This window comes from Serinus canaria, chromosome 3 (genome assembly GCF_022539315.1).
Source record: "Serinus canaria isolate serCan28SL12 chromosome 3, serCan2020, whole genome shotgun sequence".
Taxonomy (NCBI): Eukaryota; Metazoa; Chordata; class Aves; order Passeriformes; family Fringillidae; genus Serinus; species Serinus canaria.
Genome location: NC_066316.1, coordinates 33,371,367 through 33,395,803, shown reverse-complemented (window position 1 = coordinate 33,395,803; position 24,437 = coordinate 33,371,367). Strand labels below are relative to the sequence as shown.

At 39.2% G+C, this 24,437-nt stretch overlaps 1 protein-coding gene across 5 annotated transcripts in view; it reads left to right on the top strand.

Annotated features, from left to right (window-relative positions):
* Positions 1-24,437, top strand: part of LTBP1 (latent transforming growth factor beta binding protein 1) — a 188,574-nt gene that overhangs the window by 9,178 nt on the left and 154,959 nt on the right. For all 5 annotated transcript variants that reach the window (XM_030236100.2, XM_030236099.2, XM_030236097.2 and 2 more), the window contains exon 3: positions 7,302-7,590. In XM_030236100.2, the coding sequence (XP_030091960.1) occupies positions 7,302-7,590 (289 nt within the window). The remainder of the gene's footprint in view (positions 1-7,301; positions 7,591-24,437) is intronic.

Below are 24,437 nucleotides of genomic sequence, written 5' to 3'. Positions count from 1 at the left end.
ACAAGTTCCTTTGTAGAAAGACACAGATGGTTGTAATGCTACCTCCATTAGTAGTGTAGAGGTCACACAGGTTTTCTGCAGTTAATGTAATTGCTTAGGATTGTATAAAAGGAATTTTAACTTTTTTTTTTTAATAGAATGGTTTTACAACAAGGTTGTATCAAGGTTGCAACCCTTGGTTGCAAATTCCTCTCTCCTTCATTCTCAATGAATAGTTAGAGTTATTGGATAAATTTCTGGTAAACTTCTCAATTTTTGAAACCCCTTTGGTGTGAGATACCTAGACAGAGAACTAGGTCCCCAGAAAAACATTAGCTTCAGTGAACTTTTGGGTTTCTGGACTCCAGTTGCATCCTCAGTCCTGACAATGACTTGATACTCAGAAGGGTTTTCAGAGTAAAAGGGAAAAATTAAGTGGTGAGTTAAGCAGTAGGGTAGTTCAGAGAACAGGAAATTCTTAAAAAACATGGCACTTCTTCAGGATGTCAGCACCATATTCAGATTTTTCTGAGGCAAACTGGAGTATGCCTCTTTGCTTTCAGAACCCACAGCTTTTTGCCTTCCAAGGAAAGCACTTCACTGCTTTTCTTCTGGAATCGGTGGGGGATCATCACTCTGTCTTTCAACCCAGCAGGAGTTAAAGGTGCCTTTGTATTGCAGCTTTTTGTTTAGGATGTGCACTCAACCAAGATGAGCTTTGGTTTGGTTTCCTTGTGTGCTCGAGGAGTAAAAATCTTGCATTCATGGAAGAAGGCAGTATTTGTTATGCCTTTAACAGTGTTCCTATGTTGCATGTAAAGAAACATGGATAGGTCTGTGCTGAGGGCAGAGTTTTCATGTCCTAGCGTTGGTTTTTCCCCTTTGTGTAAACTTGATACATGTGTCATTTCTCAGCCATTTTGTGCTGGAATCTGAAACAGCTCTGTGCTTAAAATCCTCTTTCTAATTGCTGTATTTTCTATTATTTGCCCTCTGGCTTGTATTGTGCCTGACAGAATTTACACACTCCTGTGGAAGGAGTTGATACATACTGTGCCAATGTGCACGGTGATGAAATTTGTTTAAACTGGTGCTGAACTATTATGTGTGCTCAAGAGGAGAAAAAAAAAAGGTAAGTTTCACGTGGGAAAAGAAAGAAACCTTGGTAGATGGGTGCATTAGAGATAGCATAAGACTCACAGCACTGTTATAACAATTGTGTTGAAGTATTAGAAGTTCAGGAATGACACTGAAAAATATTTGTGGACATTCAAGTACAAACCAACAGCAGTTGCTTGTTAAAGGAAATACGTGAAGGTGGAGCTGAGGCTAAAAGGCTAGAAACTTGAGTGCCGAAAACTTTTGGGATATTTAAATTTGTTTATTTTGAGTTTCTCACTGAAAAAAAGATTTTTTTGTGGATTTCTGTTCCCCACAGGGAATTAAACTTGTAAATGTGTTGCTACTTTTCAGGAAGTTAAAGGAAGTGATTAGCATAGGAATGAGATTGTAATGATCTTAATCCAAGAATTAGTGTTAGTTTAATTTTACTTTAATAGAAACATTTTTAGGACAAGTGGAGTCGGTTATATTTGTATTTTGATTCATTTGAAAGGAAAAAATATAAATTTTTATCTAAACTTCCACAAATGACGTTTTATACTTACTGATTCAAGATAATAAATGGTGCTTAATTTGGAATGTAGTGAAACAAATTACATTCTGTATACGTAGAAATTTTAAAATATTTATGTGGTTTGAAACTATTATAAATCCTTTATTTTAGGTCTTGCTTCTGCAAATATTTATATACAATTAAACTGTAATGACATGAGCACACGGACTGAAAAGTGTGTATGTATAGATCAGTCCCAAACCAACATAAGATGTTTTGGAAGGAGTGTGTATAAACCTAATGTTAATGTTATTTTACCCTTGCTATTCTGAAAGAATGTCCCCATTACAACCATGCTGGGCCTGATATACATTTGTAAAAGCTGGGACTAGTCTGTCTTAGAGAGTGGTGAGCAGTAGTTGATTAGGGAAAGATGTATAAAAAGGATGAGCATTTTGGGATACAGTTTTGGCCTTTTTGTGACTTATGTACTTCCGAAGCGAATGTGTCCCTTGACTTTATTTTTAGTAGATACAGATTACATGATTTTAAAACATAAACTAACCCAAGACAATCCTTGTCCCTTCCCCACTGTATTGGGTCTGGCTGAGCTGGAGCAGTGCTTTGCAATTGTACCTAGAAAGGTGTTGGTAACACTCCAGGGTTTTGGCTACTGCTGAGCAGCGCTGGCACAGCACCAGCAATGTTTCTCAATGTTCCCTTCCCCCCATCAATAGGCTGGGGGTGGACAAGATCCTGGGAGGGGACATAACTGGGATAGCTGACCCAAACTGACCAAAGGGATGTTGCATACCATAGGACATCAGCTCAGATAGAAAAGCTAAGGAAAGGTGAAGAAACAGAGGGCATTTGTTATTTACAAGGCTTGCCTTTTGATGCAACCCCTACACATGCTGAAGCCCTGCTTCCTGGGAAGTGGCTGAACATCACTTGCTGATGGGAAGTAAAGAATAAACCTGGGTTTTTTTCTCTTTACTTGTGTGCACACAAACTTTTTCTTTAGTAAATTGCCTTATCTCAACCTGTGAGTTGGTTTTGATCTAATTTTCTTTCCCCTGTCTAGCTGGAGACTGATAGAGCAGCTTAGTGGATGTGGGAACTCAGCACATTGCTCCTGATGTCCAGAGCTACCGAGAGAACCCTTGGGGGGGGGCTCAGGAGTCCTGGAATGTTGCCAGAAGCACTTGGTGGCTTGATTTTGATCCATCTAGGGATGTGCCACCTATGTATGAGGAGATGAAACCTGTGAGAATCACTCAGGTGTGAATGGTGAAGGGAAGACATAATTATAGGGTGAAACACAGATTTTGGGGTTTTGGTACAGGGGGGTTATGGAGACAAGATGGAGGAATCAGGGCGTGTCACAGGGCTCTTCTTTCTTCTTCTTGTCATCCGTCTTCTGTGGTGATGTTGGCACTTGTGGATTGGTCTGGGGTGAAGGTGTACTTGGTGACGAGGGTGATAGGTATTGGGAATTAAACATAAATATCATGTACGTAGTTTTTTCTATAAAAAGACGCAACCGCCTCATGGGCGGTCAGAGTGCCTTTGGCTGCCGTGGTGGTCAGATCCAGGTCGGGCAGAGAAGGGACTTTGTAGATAAGAAACAATAAACAATTTTGAAGACCAAAAAACCTAGAGTCCAGACTCCTCTTTTGAGGCCCAGCGTGCAAAGAACCGTCCTACGCATGTGTGGGAGCAGAGACGGACATCCCCCATAGGTGGACACCTGGCATCCAGCCCAGGTCAACCTTACCACAAACCATATTTTGGAAAGTGAGGGAAGATTGGCTATGTTGTCTATGCCTGGCCTTTCAATGTGGCCGACTTCCATGGCACAGCAAGTTTTGGATGTTGCAGCAAAGTAGCTCAAAGAGCAGATCAATCAACCTCTGACAGAAAAATCTGTTGAGACTTATTAAACACAAAACCAGCAGTCTTGCTCAGGAAGTTGCTGAGCCTCTAATTCTTAAAAGCTGTAGTGGTATAAACTTTTATTGTGTCTCACCCTGTCCTTAAGCATCCACCTCAGTAATGGAGGGAGAACAATCCACTTAAGCGAATCTTTAATCTGACGCACTAAGCTTAGTCTCATTATTTGCATCTTTGCCAAGCTCCATTTTGAATTTCCAGTCATGACCTCCTTGAATTGAATAGGATGAAGCCAATTGCCTTTAACAGCAGTATATTGGCCTGCTTTTCAGTTTTGAACTTAATACTTCCACGCTGCAGGTTTTGGAAGCCTAGCTTTATGGAAAATACTGGTGTTTTCAGTTTTATGGGCCATTATTGTTGTCTTCAAACAAAATAATTAGGTCATTCATTTGGCACACTACAGCTGTCTTGAACATTTTAGAAACTAAACTCCTGTATTATGTCAATTAAAATGTTCATTTTAATTCTTTCCTAAAAAGGTGATCTTCTATTATGCAACATTAATGAAGGACTTCAGTGAAAAGGTTCATTGCTGTGAGGATTTAATGGGTGGGGTTTTCAACCTGTTGTCACGGGTCTTAAAACATGGTTGCTGGATCTCTTGATGGTTCTTTTGTTAAAGGCCAGTTAGAGTAATGCAGTTTGTCCTGCAGGGCATTTGCTTCGTGTACATGTCATGTATTTCAGGGTTTTCTTTACTGCCAGTGAAGTAAGAATGTTCAAGTCTGTGTGGGCAAAAAAGATTAGGTAATTTCAAAACAGGTTCTGGTTTTAGCTTTATAGTTTTAGATTCACTGCAGCCTTCACTTTAATCGGTAGAAGCTCAAGTTTTTGTAGGCTTCTGAAGCACAACTTTGGTTCTTAACTAGAGGAAAAAGAGTTGCAGTCTTTCCAAGGTTGTAGTTTGTGTATGTATACATTGTTACTTCACCTTTGATGGGAGGTAGGCCATAATCAGTGTCCTAGCAGAGTGGGTGTTTTTTCCTGCTGACTTTTGGTGTGGTCTTCTTAGCTTACTTCTGTGTTGAGCCATTAGTTTTTAAATAATTTCTTGAGAAACTTAGAGGTTAATATAGGCACATGTCCATAAATCTCCACAAGTATATGAATGCTTTCTTAATGTAAAAATGGGACTTTTGAAAGTCTTACTTTTTTTAAAGAATTTTTTGAGTTTTTTTTCTAAAACACTCTCAACTGGGCCCTAATTGTTTACTGTGATTTTTGCACATTTCATACAGATTACCCAGGTGATGGGGTCACTCTTCTGGTCTTAAGAGTCTCTCCAAAGCTGGTGAAATTTAATTAGAATTTAAGGCTCCTGAATTTATTTTCCACTATATGATTTCAGTCATGTGCATATAATTGAATTTTCACTGTTTCTAGCAAAATCTAAGTTTTAAAATAAGGCACAGGGAAGACTTGGCTTATCTTTTACAGCATATGCTTGTTGCAAATCCCTTCTCAAGTTTATAGTGAAAATGGTCTTCAGTCTTCCAGCAAAGACAAGACAGTCTCAAAAATAAACCAGTAGAAGTGAGCAGATGATACTTTTGTGTTGCCAGGGAGGTGCATAATATTCATTTAAGGTAGCCTAGCTAAATATATGAGAAAGAAGATAACTTGCACATGGTGGGGAAAGTGTATGTGAAGTAATTCCATGCAAAACTCAGGTTTAAGTTGTAGGGCAATTCTGATGCTGTGTGCAGTTGGTATATATGATACGTTTGCCAGTGGATAACATAGGCCTCCAAACTAACACAGTCCCATCCTAATTAGTTAATTTATATATATTCTTGTGCATTTAATTTATTTTTATGTATAGAAGAATGTATTAGAACTTGATTGAAGTGTCAAGTACTCTATTTGGGCCAGGGTTGTGGACTGATTTTTTAAAAATAATATAATTGTTCAGTTGGATGTATGTGAATATGGTGCAGAATCCCATGTTATAGTTCAAGATACTATCTAGTAAAAAAATTAACACCTGACATATAATTTTGTTGATGTTAAAAGATCAATAACAATATTAAAAATTTGCTTAGTTTGTAGGAACAAAGTAGCTCAACCATGTTTTTTTCTTATACATGCTTCATTGTATACCACCTTTAATGTGAATAATGATTAAATTTTTTTTCTTTAATATTAGAATAAAATCCCAATATTGCTGGGTGGAACGTGCCTGGGCTCGTCCGGCCCTGGTGCTGGACCAAAGGCGGCAGCTGTGGTGTTTCACCTCAGAGACACCTTTGGCTGGCTGGAAGTTGCAGTTAGGCACTCGGAACAAGTCCAGGCATGGTAGAAACTCAGTTTACCTCTGGTGGAAAGGGTGCAGGCAACAGTGAAGAGTAAAGAGAGCGGATTCCGACAGAGGGTTAAATCCAGAGTTTTATTCCAGGGTCACAGAGCTCTACATCTTGGTAACAACTCTCAACAGAATACCGACTGTATGGTCTCCGTGATTTTTAAGCTCACAGGGAGGGGGGAGGGAAAGGATAGGTGAGCCACCAACCAGGTGGGAGGGGAAGGGTCTCAGGGGACAATGACACCTGGACAGGCCAATGACCCCAGGTCTGAGAAGCATCTTTTTAATTTCTGCCAATCACACAACGCCCTTGCTGGAATATGGAGCTTGACGGACAGCATTTAGGAAGGGGCCAAGGGGGAGGAGAAGGGACAGGTTGGCACACCTGAAGGGGGACAGGATATTGCTTCGCACTGCAACACTTTAATATTAAATTGTGTCCTTTAGATAATTAATTTGTTTTGCCATCTTTAGGTGATGTAAATTTCAAAATAAATCCTCAAGGTAGACACGCCTTTGCAGTATTATCTATATACATAATCCAGAGTTGCTTTTGCTTTACTTCCTCCCTTCCTCCAGGTTTTTGATGGGATTTGCTGCTCCTCCAAGTTTCTTGTTCATTCAGAGTGGAGTTGGTACTGCAATATCTGGGTGTACAAGCTGGGTGTTGAGTCTAGGCTGGTTATTCAGACTCCCTCTGTAGTCACTGGATAGAGCAAGGCAAAGCAGTGTAATCAATCCTCTCAGAAGGCGAAGTGTATTTTAAAGAATCTGATCTCTTTTCACTCATGGCGCAAAGAATCTATAGAAGCTGGTCTGGGATAATCACAAGCACCTGTATGTTTCTTCCTAGGTGTGGCAATGTCTTGGTAGCAGCAGCTCACATCTCCTGTGTTGTTACAGGGGGGGTACTGCAGGGAATGTCATTTGGGATTTAGAGGAGGAAGAGTTGAATTGCTTCACGCTTCTCTGCTGCGTTTTGGTGATCTATAATGTGGCTGTAGGGATTCATTCTAGGCACCTATGCAGCATCTGATTTTAAAATAGTAGTAAAATGAATCCCAGCCCCAATCAGTAGTAGAGTTGTGTACCTGTGTAGTATTGTTTCATCAGATGCAGTTTGGGTTTTTAAAGCATGAGAAGGGATGCTGAGCAGAAAGGAGGAAGAGTTGAAATAATGCTATATTTCACAATTTAATTAGTGTATTTCCTAGTTTTTAGATCCAGCATTTTACTTTTTGAAGTTGTTCAAATGTTGTGCACATCTGTTGTGCTAGAAATCAATAAAAGCTGTACCAACTTGTATATTATCTTTTGTAGAGCTTAGCAATGTTGCTCTCTCCTACTCCAATTAACATTAACAATTAATGCCTTTTTTTATTGTGGGGAGGGTTTGCATTTCCCTTCCTGCTTTGTTTCACAGGTACTTTTTAAAATGTCTTTCCTTAGCTAACTGTGCACCACCGTGCCAGAATGGAGGGATGTGCGTGCGACCTCAGCTTTGTGTGTGTAAGCCAGGAACAAAAGGTAACTCCTGTGAGGATACAGTCGTGCAAGACACATCTTCCACTGGCAGCCGGAGCCCCGTTGTTCCCCCGTGGCCCATACCCCAGCAGGCTGCCCGGCAGACCTTCTCTCAGAAGGTGCAGGTCCCACCCAAGGTTGGCCCTATGGCTCAGATGGCATTCACAATCAAGCAGAAGCCTCCTGTTGGGTTAACTCAGCAAATGCAACCACAGTAAGTGTTTTCTTTGCTCTCAAAGAAGTTCAGTATGTCAGATTTATAAAATGTTGTTCCTTGCAAAAAATTGTACTTGGGAACGGTCACAAATTTTTTAAAACAGCTTCTTGTTTTAACTGTAAGATTTCAGTGGATGTTTAGACTGTTATTACTTATGAGCTGGATTTCCTTACCTGAAGAGAATATGATATCAGTCCTATAATATCAGTCAGCTTCTGTTTTCCTTAGAATGATAGTGCTGTACTAATTTTGGAGGAATTATTCTTAATTTACAGTGGTAACCTTTTGAGTTTATCCTTGAACAAAGTCTGACATGGAATTCTGACACATTGTGTAAGTGAGGAGAGTAAGGTTTGGTACTTCTGTTCTGGTTTCTTCTATTTGCATTATGTTTTCTTTTTAACAGAAGTGTGTGTGGCTGTGCTACAATGAATACCTCTGCTTGTTTGTGTGTGAGGTTCAGGATTGTATCTGACTGCCATAAGCAGCGAGGAAACACCCATCTTGTTAGAGAATTTTTTCTCTGCCTCTTAGTAGCTGGTGACTTAGCCAGCCTTTGATATTATTTCTCTGAGCTTTAAATACTTTATGTGAGTCTGAAATTTCTCTAATTGTACTGTTGTTTCTATTGATGTGTGTGACCTTAATTTATTTCAAGACCCCATTTGATATGGGGGGAGGGAGGAGCACAGGAGGGTGGCAATTAAGTGGAATGTGAACAGTTTTAGGTGTTTTCAGTTACTGCTGTCCTTCCACTTTCAGGTGAAGACATTGACAAAAGGTGTTTCTGTCCTGTAAGAGGTGTTGCTTTTGGAGAGGTTGCTTTTGCTTTTAAGGAAGGTTTAGTCTGTCTTGCTTCTAGTCTCCAGAGCAAGATAATCAGGACTAGGAAATAAATTGTGTTTTCCTGTGTTGAAAACTGTGAAAATGAATGTGGAAGGGTAGTGTGATTATAGAGTTCCGCACCTGAATCATCATAGGCTCCTGGCAACAAAGTGCCACTTCCTTTCCAAAGCTACATCTGAGAGCAGAGATCATTGGACACTCCTCCGGTGTTATTTGCCATCTTATAACCCCTTTATAAGGTTTTTTTTCCATCCTAAACCCTTCTAATTCTTTGTACTAACTGTGGATCCACAAGTTCAACTAGTTTCCTACATGTCATGTGTAGTAAGAGAAATTTACATTAATTCCCTTGGAGCTCTAAGCCTTAAGCCAGTATCTTCTTTGAGAAGGTAGCACACTGAGGGCTTTATGAACAAATACATCCACAGTCTTGAAAGACAGAGAAATTGCTACCCAGTTTTAGTATTTCCTCGTACTCTGAGTCCAGTTTTGTCCTACCAGTGAAGCAAGGCTTATTGAAGTGACTAATATGAAGGGGAAATTTCCAGTGAAATCATCAGGCTTTTTTCCTGTTCCTTCCTCTCCAGGTCAGCTGGACTCATCACCTGGTGTCTGTGCTTGGCCCCATAAACAGCAGTGCAACAGATCAGTGCGAAATGGCCAGACAGTTCCTGTCATATCAGTACTGATTCCTGTAGAGTGTACTTTCTTTTTTCTCCCTCCCTCTATACAAAAGCATTCTCAAGGAATTTTTCTTTATGTTGCAATAAAGGCCAGTTGTCAAAATTGGGTAGTAAAATATACTTAAAAAAAAAAAAGAGAGGGGGAAGGAAGATAAAAAATGTAATTTGTTCTTGCCTGAAAAAAAATTGTCATCTTTTAAGCACTCTAAAACTGTACTCAGAAGGCTTGTGACGGCCTGTAGAAAAGCCTTACTTTCCATTATTCCTGGAATAATGTCATGGATAAAGGGTTCCTCTTGTTAAAAAAAAAAAAAAAAGGGAGAAGATAAGTTGATTTTTTTCTGTGCTACTATGATAGTTGTTAGGCTATGATGCTCAAAGTATTTCTAGACAATACCTACAGCATTTTATGCTTCACCAAAATCTCTTTACCTGCTTGCATGAGACATCATCACAGATGTAGAGGAAGCAAATTCAGACTGACAAAACCAGTCACCTGTTACCTGCTGTCCAAAGAGCCTCTGCATGCTTTCATGTGCAGTGGGCTTTCTTGTTCATGTCAGCCTTCTCAGCCTAGGATTTTCTCCTAACTGTGGAGAGACTTTTTCAGGTAGAACTGTTACTCTTTGGGGATCATGTGAAGAGAAATCTATTTCAGTCAGCTTAATATTGGCATGGTAAAGTGGGAAACTGAGTCTCTGGGGTCCTGAGAATGCCAGCCTACAACCTTGGCTGAAGCCAGGTGTAAGAGCTGGAGATGGGAGAGGAAGAGCACTGTTGCAAAAACCAAAGCTGTTATATCAAGTGCAGCAGAAGGTGGATGATTAGATACAGCTGTTGAAATGAGTGGCAGTGATAGTTCTCATGTATGACTATTAGGACAATTTACAGGGCTGAAAGATCCTTCTGAGGTCAGGTCTCTAACACTGAGAGGGGCAGACAGGCTAGTTCCTGTTTCAGTTCCTTTTTGGATATGTTGTGATCTCGTGTATTGTGTGAGGCTGCCCAGACAGTTTTGGAATGGCTTTTCCAGTTCCCACTCCTGGAAAGTGGAGTCATCCACACTGTCAGTGTAGTGGGTGTACTGATCTGGATACTGCTGCTGCGCAGTCAAGGACTGGACTGGTGAGAGCCAGGGCAGAACCCAACCTGGAACACCTAAATTAGCTCCTAGAGGAGGCTTGCCTCCACAGAGCTTCTGTTTTGCCATTCTCTGACAATTTTTTCTCTTTTTTATAGCAATGCAACTTTTCCAACTTCAGTCATCAAGATGTGTTCATGCATGCTTTCTTAGGATCATGGTGGCAATGATATTTAGGAAAGCAGGGAATTCATGTATTTCTTTCCAGATACCATTTTTTGAAGAATAAGGTGATGAACAGAAGGAAAGCTGGAGAGAGATTAATTTCCTGGAATATACTGGGTTCAGCAAGTCTGTCATAGCTGTGCTCTGGAGATGGATATGCTGTCAGGTACAAGGTCTCATCTCAGAAAAATGTTAGCAGAAGGTATAGACGACTGTAATTGAAAACAAGTGGTGTTTCAGAAACAAAAATCTGCTTCTTATTGGAACCTGTAGGGAATTCTGATCTCAGTAACAGGCATGCTTTGTGGGCCTGAATTCCTGTGATAGCTCTCCAGTAACTCTGGGTGTTCCTTTCACATCTCGTGTTCTCACTTGTTGGCAGCAGGATAGCTCCAACAGCTTGATTTTGTGCATTTACCATCTGTGTGAGCAGAACTTTTTTTATTAAGGGATCTTTCTACTACAGTTTTGGAAATTATCACCAGAAAGAGTATAGCATCAACCAACTGGAGCTCAGTAACACACTGAAGTGTCACAGGATTGCTCCTTCAGCCTCCTTTGGAGGCAGGTGGTGATGAAATGGGAAAATCTGCTTTAATGTTGGACAAAGCAAAGCTCATCAAAGGAGTGGTGAACTCACAGACTCCAGGTGACAGGTTTGGGCTTACTGGTGTGCCTTATGTGCCCAGAAATCTCTGCTGAGAGATTGCTTCCAAACTTGTGTTCCTGGGTCACTGCCTCTAGTCCTGTGCTATGACAGGCAGATGTATTTCCTGCTAATTTTAGTAAGCCTATCAACTGATGTAAAGCTGTTCTTTGACTTCCGTTCAAAGATGTAGTGTTTCTTCCAGTTTAAACTATTTTTTCCCAATTTTAACTAGTTGATGGCAAATCAGTGTGAATGTAGATTGGAAAAAACATGCCTGACAGAAGAACTGGGCATACTGTTGTGACCCTACTGAAATCAACAACATAGGACAGTCATAACAGAAAATTGAATATGTGTTTGGTATAATATATGATTGTAAGTTAAATGTTTACATATATATTTTAAATCTGTAGAGATTATTGACTTTCTGTTGTGCAGACTCCTGTAGTCTGAGGATCACTGTAAAGCATAAGAGACTGATCTTTTGGCTATTTCGTCTCTTGCATGCCAGTTCTTTTTTGTATCTTTGACTGCATGTAATTTATTTTTTAGAACTTCTGGTTCTATGATTGGTTATATGATGATGTATCAGCTGATGGTCTAAAAAAGATTATAGAAAGGCTTTTTGAAGCTAGAGTGAAAGTAGCATCTGGAGGAAATCCTTTTTCACTACCATTATGATGATTTTGTACTAAAGATGTACAAAGCAAGAGAAACTCTTTATTTTCAAGAGCCCTGCACTTGAACTTAAGTGTGAAGTCTGTTTGAAAATAATTTATGGAAGCTCTTGATAATATTGAACTTCTGTCCAAAAAGACCTTGACTTTTTTTTTTTTTTTAAGGAAACCTTTTTAAGTACGGCAGGGATAAAACTTATGTTGGAAGTACAAAGCAATCGGATCCAAACCTTTGCTTATAGCAGGATGACTTACAAGAGGTTGCTCTGGGCTTTGTGTGGTTGAGCTTTGAATGCTTTCAAGATTGCAGGGTTGGAGATCTCCAGTATTTACAGGCTTCTGTTGCAGTGTTTGACTACCCTCAGGAGAAAAAAGTACTCTCCTTTCATAGTTGAAGTTTCCATTGTTGCACATTTATTGTTATCTGTGTCTTTTTGCTGTATTCCTCTAAGTCTGGCTTAGTCTCCTCTACAGATTCTCAAGAGGCAGTTGTAGATTTCAGTATCAACCCCTTGAGCTATTATTTTTTTTTAAGAATTGGGAAATCTTCCTCCTCTTATGTTGTGAGTCCAGTCTCTTACAGTCTTGGTGGCCCTCTACTGGCCTTGGTCCACCGTGCTGCTGTCTTGCTTTGGGGAGTCCAAAACTGGTCTCAGTATTTGAGATGCAGTTTCACGAGTGCGTGATGGAGGCAGTAATCCTCCCTTGACCTGTATGGCTATGCAGCTGCCCAGTATGAGATTGGTGTTCTTCATGTGAGGATATGTGCTGACATGTGTTCAGCTCATCCACTAGGACCTCCCCTTTTTGTAGGACTGCTTTCCAGCCATTTTGGTGCCAAATCTACACTCTTGCACAGGGATGTGTACATGGATTGCTACCTGGTGCTTCAAAGCTTTGGTCTATGGGCTTCTGGTTCTGCCCTCCTAGAGCCCAGTGACAGAGCTGTTTGAGCTTATATTAGCACCGTGTGTTACTGTTCACAGACTGGAAAATTTAGCTCTAGTGGCTGGAGGTGAGATTTTCCCAGCAGTTCTTGAGCTCACTGCTCTGTGTTAGGGAGATGAAAAACTGGTGTTCTGTCTGCAGGTTATGCTGACGACTACATCCCTTCAGTGTAGACTTCTAACATGTAATGAATTCATTGCTTGTCTTAGGATTCCTAGGTGGCTCCAGGGCAAATCAGGAAAGTGATTTTTACATTGTGAGCTCTTTAGGGTGGATTCTGAGATGCCTTTTGCACAGTGTTTTCAACAAGAGACTTGCTGCAAGGAAGCACAGTGTACCCTATTAGCCATCAACTTATTCATGCTCTTCCTAATTGTAAAGAGTTTGTAGAGAGTTTTTCAAGTTTGTAAGACTTGTAAAGAGTTTATGCAGATCAGTTATCCATATTATCCTGTAAGGCACGTTATTTTTGAGAATGCCAATGTACACTTCCCTCTCACAATCCCAGCAACTTGAACACACTCTATGAGGTAAAGTTAACTTTTAATTAACTTGTCATTACATTTGGAGGGGTTTTTTTTGACTGCTGATGGAATATGTTTATGCTCCTGTATGTCAATACAGCAAAATGAGACTGTGATTTAGGCAAATTCCATGTATGTAGAAATCATTGTCTTGCTTTCATGGTATTTTTTTTCCTGTAAAGCTTTCATGCTTTTCAGGAAAAAAAAATGCCTCTATAGGGGCAATTGCCTTTTTTTTGGCAATTACCAAAAAAAATTGCCTCTGTAAGCTGTACTGGTGCTGTCAGCTCAGTTGAAAAGCAGACAGTAAGCCACTATTTCAAGCCATAGCATTTAAATTTTTTTTTTCTAGTTTAAAAACGTATGTGCCTGACCATTCAGTGTTTGAATGCATAGGTGGGGAAGGCTTTAATGAGGAGTTCTTAAAGTTACTTGTTACTATGTTGCAATATGGTCTGTTCTCTTCCGAAGTGGCTTTTTCAGGTTGTGGTTTGGGTTTTTGGTTTGTTTTGCTTTTTTTTCCTATAACTATTGGAACTTACACTATTTATCATTAAGCAATTATTTCAGGAGATGTTGGGAAACTATCAGAAGAACTTCTTTCCTGGGGCTTGGTGGGGCTGAAGGAGCACAGCTTTTCTTGGAAAGCATGACAGTATGTTTTCAGTTTCACAAAAATATATTTGAATTGTTAAAGTTTGGTTTGATATATTACTGTTGTGTCATTCACAACATTGTGGCATTCAGAACCTTTGCTATTAAAAAGGTTTCTCTGTTAGCAAGTGTTTTTGATTGTAAAACAATTATGCAACAATTTTATACTTAACTGAGATTTTTTTAGCCAAATAGATAAGAATAACCCATTCAGGTTACTCTAAGCAAACTACTGTGCAGCAGTAATTATTTTGGGGTGTGACTCAAATAAAATCAATGCTGCAAATACTATTTTCCCCTGCAGCAAGTGGGAATCGTTTTCATGTGATTTTTCATTCCCTTCTTTAGAGCTGTGACTAGAGCTCAGTAGCTTGATTGGGAAAACTGTCTCCTGTCAAAATACATCTGTACCTTTAACTTGCAAAGGAAGAAAAACAATGTGAGAATAATGATCAAGTGATCACTGAAACAGGGACATTTACCTCTGTTTCAGCTATTTTGAACTTGAAAATGTTTGTAGATATCTTTGGTCTTTGTATCATAAATCTTGCTTAATATTTGATCTAAAGCCCTTTAAATTATTAGCCCTTCCAATTATTAGCTGCTCCTATTAGCTGATTTTTGTGTCTTGTGTATCAATATAACTTTTGATATTGTCTTAATTTCCAGTTGCCAGTGAGACTGTGTTGTTATGAATCTTATTAAACTGATAACAAAGACACAAAGAAGCCCTCTTCAGGGGTTTTACTTACTCTTATCTGCTACACTAGCAAAATGTTAACTAGATGGATTAACAGTCTTCATTATGATGATGGGGACTGGCCTTAGACAAAGGCAGATGTATCTTCAGGCAGATGTATCAGACAGTATCTTAATCAGTCTGTCTGATTAATTACAAATGCCTCATTGATTTCATTGTTATGAATAGCCTGTTCTGCTCATGATTTAGGAGCCCTGAGGGACACATATTTCATCTCCAGTGAGCTTATTTTCTTCAGTGCTAGAGTCCAAGTACTTGACTGAGAAGCAGTTTCCACTTCACCTAAGCTCCATAACGCTTACTTATGCCTTGTACCCTTGTACTTTGATCAATTTTGCCCAGGAATCCAAAATTACTGTTTTATACAAAGTGTAATCAGTTGCTAATCTGACCACTTCTAAGGAGGTTTATTGCTCATGTCATCTTGTGCTGAAGTTTAGGGGTTACTGTTCATCAGTACCTGTTGAGACTGGTATTTCTTTTTTGTGTAACTGGTGAAGAGCGCTAGGCAGATGGAGGAAGTGGGCTCTTCCCCTGGTGTTATTGTTCAAGTACACATTGAGACTGTAACTAGCCAGCAGTCTATTAGAGACACTGCAGTAAATCCTTGTTTGTTTCCCCTTCATCTAATTTTCCCTGAATTATCCATGGCCTTAGAGAGTGGTGCTGGAGGGCCAGAATGTGAACCAATTTCAGTGTGCAGCACAGTGTTGTTGCTGAAGATAAGTCTGCAGGTGTACTCAGAAGTGTTGTAGGCAACTGAGTTATGGCTACTTGACATTGAGTTAAGCAACTTCCTATGCTAGGGAAAGGACCTATTGTTGTTCAGAAATGACTTTTTATATGTGATATACTAGGAAAATTAATACTTTTGGAGTAATATCTCAACAAAGCATTGTAGTTACTGAAGAGAATTTCTCTGTACTTGAAAACATAACAAAGCATCATTTCTGATGCTGAGACATGAAGTTTGTAGAACAAATAAAGTAACTGCAATAAGCCAATGTTTGCTACAGCCCTGTTTTTTAGTAGTGTAGTCTATAAGTTTGAAAATATCTCCTCCAGATGTGTGCAGAAAAAAAAATCTTTTCTGGTAGACTTTATCTATTGTAATTTTTTTTTTTTTTTTAAAGTTTAAAGTACGGTTTTTAAAACTTACCATGCAGCTGGGGGATAGACTTTATTAAAGGCTCTAGCACCACTGGAGGATATTAATAGGAATTCTTTGTCAGCTTGGATGCTCTGAGAAATTAAGCTTCAGGCTTGTCAGGGATTTTTATAAGTGGTTTTATAGAAAAGACTGCTTTTGGATATTCCATGTGCTGGTTTTGTATTTTTTGTTTCATTAAAGAAACAACTGAAGATACAGTTCTGTATGTTCTGTGTCAGGAAACGAGATTTTTGTTAAACGGAGATACAGACAGTATTAGTAGATACTATTATGTCATTGGGCAGTAGGTGGCAAGCTTTGCTTTTCCTTCTACTTAGGGTTTATTTTCATGTTGCAGAATGCCAGAATTTTTAGAGGAGTGGTTTAAATTCGCTGGATTATGTCATTTATTGGCAGCACATTTCTTTAACAATCCTCTTTTGTTCATTGTGGATAATTGTCTTGCTCTTGAATACTGAAGGAAAGCCTCTTTTCAAATGATGGATGCAAATCAAGAAATGTGAGCTCTCTTGTATTGTCTCTTGACTTCTGTGGCAGATGACTAATAGACATTATACAAATGAGGTGAAATCACAGGCAATCTGAAATTATTTGGGATCTTCCTGTTCAATTCTGTGGTGGACTGCAGTACAGTTAGGGGCAAAGAGGAACAACACCCTCTTTTAGTACAATATTTTCCTGTATTCTATACCTGTATTGTATCTTTTAGTACAATATTTTCCTGTATTCTATACCTGTAACTAGTAAATCTAAAGAAAAAATAATAGAATATTTATTTGTCTTTCTTATGATGTGTCATATCCTGTTCCATTCTGTCTCACACCCTCCCTTCCATTCCCCCTGAACTGCTGTAGCTGTCCTCACAAACTCAGCCTGCTCTGCTGATGTTTTGGATTCAGCATGGGGACGATAAAACAGCAGCAGCAAACTGTCCAGCTAAAAGTAAGGTTGTGTAGAAAGGGCAATGCTGGAGTGCTTGTCTTTAGGAACTTTCTGTTGGGGGTAACTGACAGTAGCCTTTCTCTGCTTATACTTCTTGCCTAGAGCAAATGGCCTGGCAGCTGATGAATTAGTGACCAGCTCTGTATCTTTACCAAGGATACCAGGGATGTTGAACCTGTGCTTCTATGCCATTCATCTCAGCTGTTTTCCACCTTAGACATTCTAAGCTGTTCTCTAGAACAATTTTTACTCATTAGCCAAATTAATTATTTGAGTTTCCTCATAATGAATGAGTTGGAGTTCTTCTTGCTTTGCTTTTGAAGTTTTGGGAAAATTTGTTCTGGATTAAAAAATTTACATGCCTCTCTTTCTCAGTCACTCCGTCCTAGATGTACTTTATAATAATTGCTCTGAAGAAGATCAGCTGTTTTGGATATCCTTGATCCCAAACATCAACATAGTCATTCAATTATGCTGTTCTAGAAATTCTAAAACAATAATTAGCCTTTTCTTCTTATTATGGTATGGCATTCTGCAAGGAGAGGTCTCCTCCTGTACATAGAGACTCCATATGAATTTACATTTTCACTGCTGAAGCTTTCTGTCCTCATGAGAAGGACTATTCTTAATGAAGATCAGAACTGTCTGGGAGCTGATAATGCAGACCTGAGCTGTCAGTTGAGGCCATGGTTAATTTCATCACTGCAGGAGCACTAGGCTAAAAGGTTCTTTGGCATCAACTATTGGTAAATTGAGACCAGTGTTTTGAGATCCTGATACTGTGGTTAACTCTCGCTTCTGTAGTCTTTGGCAGCGCTGTGATCTATGTGTGCTAGAACAAAAACTGGTTCAAAGGTAGTTACTCATCTCTTTGTGCTGCCAGGCACTGAGTCAGCCTTCAAGAGCACCTCCATTCATCATTCTAGGGAAATGGAGTCATCAGGCTGCAGGAGCTGAAGTCACTGTTTAGTTCAAATGGCTGGTCTCGCTCAGGACTGGGATCATTTGTGTTGGCAGAGAAAGTGGAGATGATTTTTTGATGACAATAATGTCGGTCTTGTCTTGGTGTCCTTTTTGAACACTGCTAGTGCACATTTTAGTGCTAATCCATTGAACTAACAGGTAATTTGTTGTTACCTCTGTTGGACTGAATACTTTCTGTTAATTGGGTTGTAGTGGACTTGGGTCTAAAAGGCAAAAACCTCTGGGACTATTACAAAATGGGCTAATAATTTGATAGGTCTTGTTAGCTCACAATGGTGTGAGAAGTGGGCAGATTATGGCAAACAGCCTTGAGGAAGCCTTTAGTATTTAGTGTTTTAGTGGATCAAGTCCACTCTGTTCTAATGACTGGTTTATAAGGCCTTTTGAATGTGAACATTTGTGGTATCTACCATTGTTTCTTCAGATTTCTTCAACTGTTTGGGTTGAAATCTTTGAGGCTGCAAGTGTCCACTTTACTTCTGTTGAGAGTTCCACACAGATTCTTTTCAATGGACTGGACCCAGATAGCATCTGGCCATGTCAGGTACTGTGTGTGTGCAGTGAACTTGTGTCCACCAGAAAAGCAGAGGTGTCTTGAAAGAATGTTGAAAATATAAAGTATCAGTACTGCAGCAGCGTGCAAGGCACTCAGGGGATGCAGCTGCAGTCCTATACGTCAAACTATTGTTATTCCTGAGATGACATAGCCTGCCTTTGCAGGAATGTCTTGTTTTATCCACACTTTAGCTATCCTCTAGTTAAGTGAGCATCTCTCAAACAGCTGTTAGAGGATATTCAGTCTTTTCATTATTATCTTCGACAGGAAAAGGATTCTCAGAAATAAAATCTTCTTGATACAGAGACTTAAATTATAGGGATCCAACAGGGATCTCAACCCAGCCAGAGCTTATTCCAGACAAAAGAAGGTTATTCTGTGTGATGGCAACAGCCAGTTTTATGGTTTTATGTGTCTGTGTGACATCACTGGCCTGAGTGAAGTTTTGGTGCAAGAAAAGGGTGGTCAGTGTACTGGCAGGGAAACTGTTGCCTGCCCATGCTGTTGAACAATTTCCACTACTAATTTTATTTGAGTGTGAGGGAAGGATCAACTAAATGCTTGTGGGAGAATCCTCCTCCCCTTCCCCTGTCATTCATGACTCCTCTGTCAGGAAGCCAGCACAGACAAGCTTCATTACAGTAAGAGAGAGAAGACAGCTCTGTTGAGATTCCAGTCAGTCTCTTAAGAGTTTACTGTGTTTGATTAACCTCTCCAGGCACTGTGCATGAATTGTAACAAACTATACGAAAAACCTGTGTTGCACATGAACACTAAGGAAAGTTAAAGCCCATCTAATTTTGTTGTGGGTTTTTTTGTTGTTGAAAGTTACTGTATTCTTCTCTATTGGGTTTGTTGTGCCCAGAGTACTACAAAATAGAGTGAATAGGTAGAATCTTGTTTAAGTTCTACAAGTTTTGTATGAGAATTATCTGATCTAATGATCTATTGGTGTTGCCTGTCTGTTCTGCCACCTTCTCTTGTGCTTCAGTCTGAAATAGATCCTGAGAATCCCTCAGAAAGAAAGGTGTAAGAATCTTTCTAAGTGCATTTGTGAACTTAGATGAGAATAATTAATTGAGACTGTCTTTTTGTCTTTTCTACTGAGTGTGTTCCTTTAATAGATTTCTTAATTGAATTGAAATACTTTTGGACAGTTTTTCAGTTCATTAAACGTTTTGAACTAGCTTCCATTTTATGTTCGTTCTTCTATTTTGGAACTCTGAAGTGCTGTAGAGAATCTTAGGCTTTTTTCCCCTTCAAGATTGTTAGCTCTGTTTTGCTTACTTTTGAAAGCACCTCTTCAGTGGTAATATCTGAGCTGGATCCTGTACACAGGTTAGGCCAAACCAAGATTTTACTATTTTCTTCAGCATTCCTGAATAAGCTGATCCCTGAAGATGGTGTAAATTACATCTAAATCTGTTTAAGTGTTGTGCTGCTCTTTGGGGTGGTAACTGAAATTTCATACTGCCATTGTTTCCTGACTCTCTACCTTCAGTGAGGTAGAGAGGTGGCACCATCTACGATAGCCCTGCAATCGCTGACACCATCTTAGGCAGCTAGTAACATAGTCCTAATGCTGTGTTTTCTGTCCTTATTGAAATTACAGATCACAGAGATGTTCTGTTAGTGACTGGTACAGTTAACTTGCTGTTCTAATTTGACATGCTGTTCTTTGAGAAGTAGCATCACTCCTTCACCAGGTGATCTGTTTCATATCCAGGATACTACATGGACTTTTCCCAGCCCTCCTGTTAATTTTACTTTCCTAAGATAGGAATGATTCCTTCCTGGTAAGTCTGGTCATTCTTTCTCAATTCTAATTCTTGAACTTATAATGCTTCATGTAGAAGCACAGACACATCTGATTTGGTTGCCTCCCCTGTTTAAAAGCACACTGTTTAAATAGTTTTCAGTTTTTTCCGTTTCTCACTGTTACCAACTGTTTGTTATCAACTGTTGCTTTGTTCTTTACTTGAGTGTGCTGACTTGACTAAAAGTTGTGGCTGCATCATTCAGAGCTGTACACTTTCTTTCCCAGTTTCTGACTTTAAAATTCTTCTGTGGTACTTGTAGTTTCCATCAAGCTTTAAGCAGAATTTTTTCTTCCGTAGAGAAGCATTCTGTTTCAGTTTCTGACAATTCTGAAGTGCCCCCTATGTTTATACCATTTTCTGAGCCATGCAGCAAAACTGTCAACCTCTCTGGCACCTTGTTTGTTCAGACTTAGAAAAAAGTGTTAAATGTTTAGTACGTGGGACAAATGCGCTGTAATTTGGCACTTTCCCATAATCCCAGAATGGTTTGAAAGGGACCTTTAAAGACCATCTTGTTCCAACTTCCCTGTCATAGACAGGGAGCCTTTCACTAGAACAGGTTGCCCAAAGCCCTGTCTGCCCTTAAACTCTTCTAGGAATGGGGCATCTACAACTTTCCTGGGCAACCAGGTATGCTGCCTTAACACCCTCATTGTAAGATGTTGTTCTTTATGTCCCTGTTTCAGTTCAGTTTCCCTCTGCCCGTTCAATGTTTAAGATCATTATAACGCATGAGAAGTAAATGCCTTTATATAATATACATGATTCCAAAATATTTAATAACACAACATGTTACAAATGCCGAGTTCTTAAAAAGTAGTCTAAAGTTGTGGTAGGGGGAGCATTCAACCAGTAAGTACTTCTGTTCTTAAATCAGCTTCCTAGTTATAAAATTTATAGTCTTAATACGTTTATATATTTTTAAAAAAAATTTCGTTGTGATTCCCAACACACACATTCCCTAACAGGATACTGCTCAACTGCTTTCTGAACCACACTCCCAGATTGCTTTGGAGCAAAGTTAATACTTTGGTGATCTTCAGTAATTGCCTCTGGGTAGCAATATCTGAGTCTAGAATCCCTTTAGCTTCAAGCGCTTTTTAAAGTACTTTTAGAACATGACAGTTTTTGGGAGCTTAAAATTCTTACCTTTTATGGGTTTTACACGGGGTGAGCTCTTTCTTTAGGCCATTTTGTGTTTTATAACCTCTATATGCTTCTGGAAAAGGTAGCAAACAGACTTAAACTGTGTTCAATTGATATATAATCTGATCTTAAATACTACTATAAAATGGAGGCTGTTCTAGTTTCTGCATGATGGACAAGGATAGTTATAGAATCGATGTCACTGCCAAATTAATAATGATGGTGAAGCAGAAATACATATATACATTTGTGTACCGGAGCAAAAGCTTTGGTGTCTGTCTTGCTTCCTGAACTGGAACCTCAAAACTGAACTGAAGGACAACTGGTCACTGGAGTCCCAGCTGTGCCTCCTTACTGCTTCGAACAGCTTCTGTTGCTATTATGTAATGCCTGTTTGGGCATTCCAGCTGTTGCACACATGCAGATCCTTAGGAAGCCAACTCCCCCCATTCCCCCTTTTGCTATTCCAGTGGCTTATAGCGGCTTTTCACTGTAGAGTACGCTTTGAATCCTGAAGAGTTTTCCTTCTGTTATACCCTGGAGGGCTGTATCTTTAAACTTTTTTTGTTCCAATATTCTATTTAGAAATCCAGTGAATTCCTAAATTGGATTGTCTTTTGATGTGCTTCTGGAAGTGATATTAGGAATAAATATAACCCACAGCTGTAGAGTCAGAACATTTCTAATGGGAATTCAGATGATGAAGACTGAACAACTTCAGACTGTAAAAGGAAAAAGAGGTGTCTAAATTCAGCAATGTAATTATTTAATTTTTTTCCCTTTCCCTCCTTCCGTTCTTCTCTGTCATTGCCAATTTCCAGAATAATTGAAAGAGTAGAGGGTAATTCTATGTGCTCCTTGTAAAGGAGCTCATTTTGGGCTGATTCCAGAGTAGTCGGTTAGTCCTTTCTATAACAGTCTCCTTGAAGGGATGGCATCACATAGGTTTTCAGGTTATCCTTGGAGGAGAGGGAGACACACAGTCTTCCTATCCAGCCAAGTGAGTGGAAAGTCCCAGGCTTGCTGTCCCTGAGGTGAATAGAAGTCGATGGAAGCCCTGAGTTCTGTGAAGTTACACACTGTCAGGATTGCTCTGTACAGTGCAGCAGCACATTGTTGTGTGTAGTCTTGTACTGTGTTGCTTTTTCTACATGATGCATAGTTTATTCATGCCAGGATGAGACTTTATAGCTGCCATCTGCTTAATTGATAGTTCCTTGTATTGTGTTGAAAATGAAGCAAACACAAAAAATTACCTGAGAGAGCTCTGGTGACAAATTTTCACTTTGAGATGTTTCTTATGCTCTTGAAGCGTCTCTTCTTTAATTCCCACCTGTTGTAGTGACAGTGTGTCCTGTATGATCCTCGCACTGTAATTTCAGAAACACTTCTGGGTGTTTCTGAAGTGTTTCCTGTAGCAAGATTGGAATCCAGGTTGAGATGCCTGAGGCTTATACTCTATACAAATAATATTATGGAAAAGGTAGATGCATTATTGACTGTTCTTTTGTATTTTAACACTATTAGTCTTCTTTAAAAGTTTAAAGCAGCTGCTGATGATGATGATTGTACTTTTTCTACATGCTTTTAAGTAGCTCTTTCTGGGAACGGCCGTTTTAATGTTGTTCATAGTAAACAAGGTCGTTCTAAGAAATGATAAGAGCATGCAATTGTTTAAAAAGTAGCTATGGGAACTAGATTATTCTCAATTTAAAATGAACATTCATTGCTTTCATTGGCTGTGCTCCCTTCTTGAAACTGACATGCTTCACAGGCACTCTACAACATTTCTAATTAATTTAATTTTCTTTAAATGGGCAAAATATTCTTCCTGATTAAGACAGAGTTTTAAAACATAGGACAGCTGTTTGCTTAGCTTGCTGTTTGTTTTTTTTAAGTCATAAATAGAATCTTTTTTCTCTTCCAAGCTGGAAATATCTGGTGAAGAAACTTTTCTTCTTGAAATGAGACCACGAGTGCCAAATTACAGCTTTAAGTCATTTGATACAAAAGACTTGTCTTGTGTATGTTACAAAACATGTCCTGAAGACTACAGGAGTTGTGTACCTAGATTTGAAGGCTCAGAGTTTAGTGGGCATAACTTCCAGTTTCTTAGATTACGTTATTTATGCTGCATGTCTAACACAAGGGTTAAAAAGTAGCATTTTACTTAGGTAATGACATTTAAAAAAATACTTGAGTAGTTACTTTCTCATTAAACGGGTGGGGGGAGGGTAGATTCTTCCAGTCTAAAAGAATGAAACTGAAGAGACAATAAAAGCTGCTGATTGCCACACATTTCTTTCTGTTAAGTCTGTGTTGGCTGCGCAGTTCTGGATAGAAAATACCGTGGGAAGGCTCGTTAAATATTTCTATTTCTGCAAGTTTGCTTCAAAGCTGGAATTGGTTTTTGACGCTGAGAGGGGTAGATCATAAGCTCTGAACATACTATTTGTCAGGTTCCATGACATGTTGAATTTGGTGTGGCTCTCCTAGATTTGTGTCTCTTGAATGTAGTTGTGAAGTTCTAAAATACCAGTGGCTCACATTGGAAGTTGTTGCTGTTCTGATTCAACATCCTCCTGGTACATTGAGTATAATGCAGTTCAAGTCATTCAAAACAGATTTATTAGCTTTCCTAACTGTATAGAAAACAGTATGCATGTGTTCTTAAAATCTTTTTGACATGGTAGTGCTTGCTAGAAAAGGCTTATTTGTCAACTTTTAGCATGCTTGACACAAGCTTCCAGAGCTATTACTTGTGCTCTGTTCTTAAACACGTGCTATGAGGAACCATAGCTGCTTTTGGCTGGGGCTATGAAACTCACATAAATAGTTTTAGGTTCAGTTAAACTATGAATTACAGTGGTTGTCTTCTGAAAACATTTAATTTTAATTGTCATACTTGTTACAGAGAACTGAAGAAGTACTATGTGCCTCAATTGTAAAATTCAAATGTCAGCTCTTGGCTTTTTGGATCCTTTCTGCTTCCCTTCCTCCCATCCCCTCCTGTGTTACTGGGGGAAAAACCAAATGAAACCAGAAAACCCCAATATCCTATATAGTTTAAATCACTTGCAGTTGTTGTACACTATATGTATTGTAATTGTTTGTTTAAATTGTTTTATAATTTAATAAAATTAAATTATTGCAGTTTGCATGCAGTACTCTGTGTGTC